The sequence below is a fragment of the Panthera tigris genome, chromosome B3, assembly GCF_018350195.1.
Source record: "Panthera tigris isolate Pti1 chromosome B3, P.tigris_Pti1_mat1.1, whole genome shotgun sequence".
NCBI classification, from domain to species: domain Eukaryota; kingdom Metazoa; phylum Chordata; class Mammalia; order Carnivora; family Felidae; genus Panthera; species Panthera tigris.
In genome coordinates, this window is record NC_056665.1 from 115,414,053 (window position 1) to 115,422,108 (window position 8,056).

An 8,056-nucleotide genomic window follows, 5' to 3' on the forward strand; every position below is an offset into this window, starting at 1 on the left:
AGACTCATTGGCCAAGAATCCTTTTAAAACAGAATCTACTCAGTGTTAGCATTAATATTTTACTGAATTGATTTTTATTCTATGTAATGTTTACATAGTTAAAGTCATCTTATAGATTATATGTTTTGCAAACACTATGTCACAAATTCTCTACCAAATGATTTTGAGTATATTTTTCTCAAAAACATGAAAGGAGATACAATTTTTAAAACTTGTGTATAAAACAAAAACTCAAAGCTATAAACTCTATAAAAATATTGAATATGGTAATTATAAAGGGAATTATATCAATGTTGTCTAGGTTATTTAGAAAATATTTGATACTGAATGTAGACTTTGATCTTGACAGAGTACAGAGTCATGATACAATTTAGTTCCATAGTGAAAAGTGATTGTACAGTCTAGGCCAACACAGTAGCATGAGGAAAATTATGAAGCAGAAATGAAGCTACATTGTAAGAGGACATAGAATGGAGTAGAGGAGGCTAGCCAGTTCCAATTATATTGAAGTTGCATAGAATTAGTGGAGCCAGAGCATCCTTGACAGCCAGTTGTTTCTGAAGAAGTGAAAGATCCATGTTGCTAAGCAGGTGAATTTAGAACTTAGTTACCTGGGAGATAAAAGGAGGAGGGCTTATGTTTCCCTTTGTTATGCGAGGTCAACTACCAACCTTTGTTCTTGATAAGTGTGGTACAAACCATTAAGAAAGAAAAGACCACGGAAATAACTTTATTGTGTTGGTAAGTCATCTGTTAAGTTTGGTTTTCTGCATGAGTTGGGAGCCAGAGTAGGACCATGGATAATGTGAAGTTTCTTAATTTTTGTTTTGTTTTCCTTTTTAAAGATGGACGAAACTTGAGCATGGGTGGGGAGTAAGGTGCTGCAGTAGGGTGATCAACTACTCCAGTTTTCCTCAGACCGAGGACATGCTTGGGATGCGGGGCTTTCAGTTTTAAAACAAGGACAGTCCTGGGTGAACTAGAATGAGTTGGTTACTCCAACTGCCAGTAAAGAACAGATGAAACAGAGTTGAAAGTAGAGAACATTAACAGAATCAGTCCACATGTAGGTAAGAGATGTGATGTGGAACAGAAGATGAGGGGCTACTACCTGAACTTGGGGGAGAATTACTTTTCCACTGAGACGGGGATATGGAGTGGGATAGAAAGAGAGGTAGAAATGCGTATGGATTCAGTTAGGTATGTAACAGTGAAAATCATAGAAAGCATTTCATCTTTAGATTTGGCATCACTAGGGGCGCCTGGGTGGCTCAGTCGGTAAAGTGTCCGACTTCGGCTCGGGTCATGATCTTGCGGTTTGTGAGTTCGAGTCCCGCGTCAGACTCTGTTCATTCTGTGTCTTCCCCTCTCTCTGCCCCTCCCATGCTCCTGCTCTGTCTGTCTCTGTCTCTCAATAATAAATAAATGTTAAAAAAAATTTATAGATTTGGTATCACTATACATATATAGCGGGTTGAAGAATAAGAAATCCATTTTATATTGTGATTCAGTGGTCACATATATACAAACACTACAAAAATTTTGGCACCATCTGTATGAGTTGCTAAGGGACTTCTAGGAATGGCCTCTAATATTTTTATTCAATTTCTTTTAAAAACATCCTGCAGGTCATGATCCATTAAATTGATTTTATGACTCTCTAATTTAGACATTGGTGACAGACAGATGGGAAAATAGTGCATTCAAGCATGATGGAATAAGAGAGGAGATGCACAGGTAGAGAGGTCTTTAGGAATTTGACATAGCTGTAGGGAAAGAAAGAGTTGATAAAACATATGGAGGAGGGCTGTTGTCTACTTTGAGATTCCAATAACATTAGAAAATAAAGATTTTTAATGACACTGCTTCACAGTATTAATGGAGGGTGATGTTCCTTTAGGAATTTGGGTGTCTGAGATCCTAAGAATAATATAAGGAGGACAACGAGTATGGCTCAAAGATTCTTTGGAGAATTTCCTTTTGTTGCCTGCTCTCAAGATGAGCTCTAAGTATGATAGGACATGGTTTATAGAGCTCAGCAGCCTTCTCTCCAACACTCTTACGGCCCTTCTCACTTTCCATCCTCCCATCCACAATGATTCCCACTCCATAATAAACAACAAACATACAAAGAAAGCTATGAAGAGCAAATCTAGAAGTCAGGATTTCACCCAATTCAGAGATCTTTATCCTTGGAAGTTTTCATATAGTTGAATTTGTCTATGAACTTTGCTGTTCCCTTGTGGGCTACTTGCACCTTGGAATAAAGTGTTTATCCACTGCTCACATGGTCCAAGCTCTCTAGGCAGGTTAACACTAAGAATATTGTTCAGATCAATGCATCCTCCTATCTACCAGCACCCATATAGCAAATCTAGAATAAATAAGAAACTAAAATAATGTATATTAAGAAGGAAAAGATGAAGTCTACTTGGTTAACTATTTAACTCTGTGACTGAAAGGCAATCAGAATGAATGGATTTTTAGCTACTGACACTACACACAAATGAGGAAACCCAGAATATTAGGGATGTGTAAATGTAATGTCCTAGAAAATGAAGAAAAGAGCAATAAGGCATAGGAAGGTTTGAAATATCAGCTGATTTCTTGTCTGCATTTCTTAGGATGGAGAACCCGGACAAACTATTCCAGTTCCAATTGTGGATTCCCTTTTTAAGATCTTCACACATATTGTTTTGAGCATCCCCCCTGCCCCCACTGCAGTAGTGCATGCTAGTTTTGATAGAGAAATGGAAAAAGTATGTGACAGAATTAATCCAAGTTTTGTTTTGTTTGAAAAGAATCCAGCCTCACAACTTGTTATTGGTAACAAAAAATTACATAAATTATTGAATTTCAGAAAAACTTTATCAAGTTTTTTATATATGAGTTACAATATTTCAAGGCATTTCAAATTTTCCTGTGTAGGGCTAATTTAGAACACTCTTATTTTGATGAGTTTCATAAACTACATTGCTTAAAATCTCCCAGGGGTTTATGGAGGTCTATACATTAAGAGTCCCTAAATCATAACCTTTATTAGTCTTAGATTAATCTGGTTCAGATCATAATTATAATGGTCTGATTGCGTGTCTGTTTTCCCACAAACTCAGTGCTTCTTAGCCTAATTTTTGTCATTTAGCTGAGACTATGATGAAGTCTACAGACACTCTCCTCAGCAAAAGAACACAAAACATTTACAATATTAGATACAATATTATAGGCACCTTAAAGCTCATTCTTGTGCCTGCCACAAATTTCTGCCCTAAACGGATAATTTATTCAATGCTCTCTATTTTTTAGTTCTCTAGTATCTAGCATAATGTCTGTACTTCATATACTTCAAACACATAAATTCTTGTTTAACGCATAAGGAAAGAAATGAATGAGTGTTGCTAGTCAGACTGCATGCCATGTACAGAAATTATCCACTGTCGTCAAAAGCTGTCAGTAAATATATTTGAGCAAACATTAGGAATTTCCCCAATCCTAAAATTCTAAGCACTCTGATGACGTTGCCTCAAGAAGACAGAGTTCCTTTTCCCAAGCCTTTGAACTTTATAGATTCTCATTTTCTTTTTATAAGGCATTTTCTTTTGTTTTTGACATCCTTCTACAGATAACAATGTTGTTCTCCCCATTCCTTTAGAGGATATTAACTTTTTAGGAATCTTTTCCTCTTCTAAAAATAATAATCAAATACGAACACATTTTAAGTAGCATTCATCCATAATCCAAGTACTTCACCACTCCTCTCCCCTTTTTTCATTTTTCACTGTATAAAGAACTATAAGGGCGTCTGGGTGGCTCTGTCAGTTGAGCATCTGACTCTTTGTTTTGGCTCAGGTCATGATCCCAGGGTGGTAAGATTGAGGCCTGTGTCAGGCTCCACACTGGCCGTGGAGCCTGTTTAAGATTTTCTCTCTTTCCCCCCTTCCTGCCCTTCTCCCCAACTTGCATGTGCTCTCTCTCTCAAATTTAAAAAAAAAAAAAAAAAAGAACTATACTAGGCATTATAGGGATACTAAAATGAGTTAAAATCATAAATCTGGCACTCAGCGATCTTGCAGTCCACAGAGCTGTGAATGAATGCAAACACAGCGAGGAGACAAGTAAATAACTTGCAATAAAGAAAGATTAAAGCAAATCATAAGACCAAAGCAAACTGACATTAAGAACTGTATTGTTTATGATCTATCTCTCCAGGTTTGACAGTCAAAGGGGAAAGTATCAGTAGTTATACAGTGGCAACAGGCATAGACCAACATGGTCTTGGACAAATTGAGATACTGAGTCACCCTACTCTTAAGTCTCTTTAGTTTGGCGTTAAGTTTTTATCGTGGAGATTTTCATACTGCCTACATGGGTTGAGATAATTGTATGAAAACCCAAGTACTTATCATCAATCTTCAACCATTATCAACATATGGTCAATACTGTCTTATTATACCCCTCTGAATTCCCACCCCCATCTATTGAAAGCAACTCCAAAGCATTTTCTTAATTCATTAATCACTTTTTTGTCATTCAATTCTTTCTCATTTTCCTTATCCAATCCCACCACCTCCCCACCCTCTTATTTTCACTTTCAGCACTGCAGCTGATGTCCATTTCTGCCAGGACGCAGATCCTTAAAGGTCAGCTCTACACAATGACCAATTAGGAGGAACCAGAACAGCAGTGCCTCACACTCTTTTTCCCTGGACAGATGACTTCATAACGATGGCTGGTGAGGCTGAGGTGGCCATGAGAATTGTTCTCCTGCTGTTCTGGGTTGGAATGTCTCTGTTCCCTTCCAGCTTCTCCCAGGCCGGGCCCTCCCAATGCCTCGGCCACCCAGAAGTTGTGGTCCCCTTAAAGGTGACCGGCAAGGGCAGAAGTGCAAAAACTCCAGGCTGGCTCTCCTACAGCCTACAGTTTGGGGGCTGGAGACATGTTGTCCATATGAAGATCAAGAAGCTCTTGGTTTCCAGACACTTCCCGGTATTCACATACACAGATCAGCATGCTCTTCTCCAGGATGAGCCTTTTGTTCCCGACGACTGCTACTATCATGGTTATGTGGAAGGAGTCCCTGAGTCCCTGGTTTCCCTCAGTACCTGTTCTGGAGGTTTTCGAGGAATGCTGCAGATAAATGACCTTGCTTATGAAATTGAGCCCATCAGGCACTCTACCACATTTGAACACTTGGTTTATGAGATAAACACTAATGAGACACAATTCCCACCTATGAGATGTGGCTTAACAATGAAGGAAACTGCACTCCAACAGTTGAGATTTGAAGAGGCTAACAAACCAACTCTGAAGCAAAATTCTAATGATAAATGGTGGACCCACTCATGGTTTCTGGAGCTGATTGTGGTGGTAGAGAGCAATTTCTTAGTTTATTCTCAAAGCAACTTCTCAAAGGTACAGGAGGATGTGTTTCTTGTTGTCAACATAGTAGATTCCATTTATGAGCAGTTGGGTACTTATGTGATTTTGATTGGGATTGAGATTTGGAATCAAGGAAATATTTTCCAAATGATAAGCATAGAACAGGTTCTGAAGGATTTCTCTCAGTGGAAACAAATCAGTCTTTCCTGGCTACAGTATGATGTTGCACATTTTTTCATAAAAAATTCACTTATAAGTGTACTTGGTATAGCCTATGTTGCAGGAATATGTCATCCCCCTATTGATTGTGGGGTTAACAATTTCCAAGGAGACTCGTGGTCTCTTTTTGCCCTCACTGTCGCCCATGAATTAGGACATACTTTGGGTATGCAGCATGATGAAGAATTCTGTTTGTGTGAGCAAAGTGGCTGCATCATGAATGCTACCAGAGTTCCAGCAAAGAAATTCACCAATTGTAGTTACACAGATTTTACAAAGACCACTTTAAACCAGGGATCATGTCTACACAATATTCCACATCCAGGGGAAGTCTTTATGCTTAAGCGCTGTGGGAATGGTGTGGTTGAAGGAGAAGAGGAATGTGACTGTGGATCTATAAAGCAGTGTCAACAGGATCCCTGTTGTCTGTTGAGCTGCACTCTGAGGCCTGGGGCTGCTTGTGCTTTTGGGCTTTGTTGCCAAGACTGTAAGTTCATGCCATCAGGGAAACTCTGTAGACATCAGGTCAATAAATGTGACCTTCCAGAGTGGTGCAATGGGACATCCCATCAGTGCCCCGAAGATGCGTATGTGCAGGACGGGGTTCCCTGTGGTGACGATGCCTACTGCTATAGAGGGAGGTGTAACAACCATGACGAACAATGCAGGGAGATTTTTGGTGAAGGTGCAAAGGGTGCATCTCAGAGTTGCTACAAAGAAATCAACACTCTGGGAAACCGTTTTGGCCACTGTGGTATAAATGGCACGACATACCTAAAATGTAATACCTCAGATATCTTTTGTGGCAGAGTTCAATGTGAGAATGTGAGGGTTATTCCCCATCTGAGAGATCACTCTAATTTGCAGCAAACTCACATCAATGGTGTCACCTGCTGGAGTATTGACTATCATGTAGGAATGGACACACCTGATGTTGGGGAAGTAAAAGATGGCACCATGTGTGGCCCAGGAAAGATCTGCATTCACAAGAAGTGTGTCAGTCTGTCTCTCTTATCACAAGTCTGCCTGGCTGAGACCTGCAACACGAAGGGAATCTGCAATAATAAACATCACTGCCACTGTGACTACGGGTGGTCCCCACCGTACTGCCTGCACAGAGGCTATGGAGGTAGTGTTGACAGTGGCCCAGCATCTGCCAAAAAAGTTTTCTTGCTGCTAGTTGGGAGTCTTACTTTGTCTGTTTTGTTTTTACTGTCAGCTGCTGTATTTATGTACTTTAGAAAACATTTTGGTCCCAAGGAGACTAAGGCACCGTCTTCAGGTTAGGAAAATGCCTCTAATTTAATATCCTGTGCATTATTAAGTTTTAGTCTCTTGGCAGGGAAAATGTTACTACATGCCCAAAACCAAGCACATTACTGACAATTTACAGAAAAATGCAGGAAACTTCTCTTTTGTCAGTATCAGAAGTATCAGAAACATTGCCATTAAGCAAAGGTAATTCCTAACATCTTCCTATCTACTGTTCATTGTTATAAGCAGCAAATAAAGCTCCATTTCCCCCAAATTTATCCTCTTTGTGTTTCTTGAGCACAGATATGATTCACGGGAAAGGCAGGAGACAGGTATCTGAGAACACAGACTTCATTTACTTCCAAAGTAACTTTTCAAAGGTGCAGAGAATGTATTTCTTGTTGAGACAGTGGATTCCATTCATCAGCAGTTGGGTACTTATGTGATTTTGAGTGGGATTGGGATTTGGGATATTGGAAATGTTTTCCCAATGATAAGCACAGAACAAACAGACTGCCAAGTTCATGCCATCAGGGGAACTCTGTAGACATCAGGTCAATAAATGTGACCTTCTGGCATAGTGCAATGGGACATCCCATCAGTGGCCAGCAGATGGGTATGTGCAGAATGGGATTCCCTGTAGCAACAGTGCCCACTGCTATCAAAAGAGAGGTATAAAGGAGGAGAAATTACTCAAATGTTTCTAACATTCTGCTCCAAAATCTGAAAAGAAAAATGATAATAATGTTTGTCCCACCCAACCTCCTGGGTTTATTTGGTAACCAAAAGAGAGAAAGAAATGAATTTTTATTAAAGTGTAAACAAATTGTTTGTTTAATAAAAACTCCTGACCCTCTTCTTTCTGTCCTTCCTGGCTTTCTTTGCTTTAATTTGGCAGTTTGGGTATGCTCTTGAAATATTTGTTTTGAATATCAGAACATAATCTCTATGAGGTCAAGGTTGTTTTTGTCTTTTGTTGTTATATCCTAATACCAAGAACAGTGCCTAATACAGAATACCTTCCTGGATGAAGTAATTAATTTGAATGAATTAATTGCATGAAATTTATTAGGAAGTAAAAATAATACTTTGGTCCTCTTTTTAAAACGAATGCAGCTCTTGCTCAAAATTAAATTTTAAATATTTAAAATACATGCCATTTATAATGTTCCCTTTGGCGCCTTCCCAATTTCTTTGTCCTCCCATT

General features: G+C 39.1%; 1 protein-coding gene across 1 annotated transcript; it reads left to right on the forward strand.

Annotated features, from left to right (window-relative positions):
* The first annotated feature begins 644 nt into the window (after positions 1-644).
* ADAM21 (ADAM metallopeptidase domain 21) lies at positions 645-7,127 on the forward strand. Its single transcript, XM_007095327.3, has 2 exons — positions 645-741; positions 4,593-7,127. Exon 2 carries the CDS (start codon positions 4,723-4,725, stop codon positions 6,880-6,882), a length of 2,160 nt encoding a protein of 719 aa, XP_007095389.3. The 5' UTR covers positions 645-741; positions 4,593-4,722; the 3' UTR covers positions 6,883-7,127.
* The last annotated feature ends 929 nt before the right edge of the window (positions 7,128-8,056 follow it).

Bases quoted from the DNA above. Each gene is read 5' to 3' on its own strand.
- ADAM21 (XM_007095327.3), top strand. From the start codon at position 4,723: ATGGCTGGTGAGGCTGAGGTGGCCATGAGAATTGTTCTCCTGCTGTTC.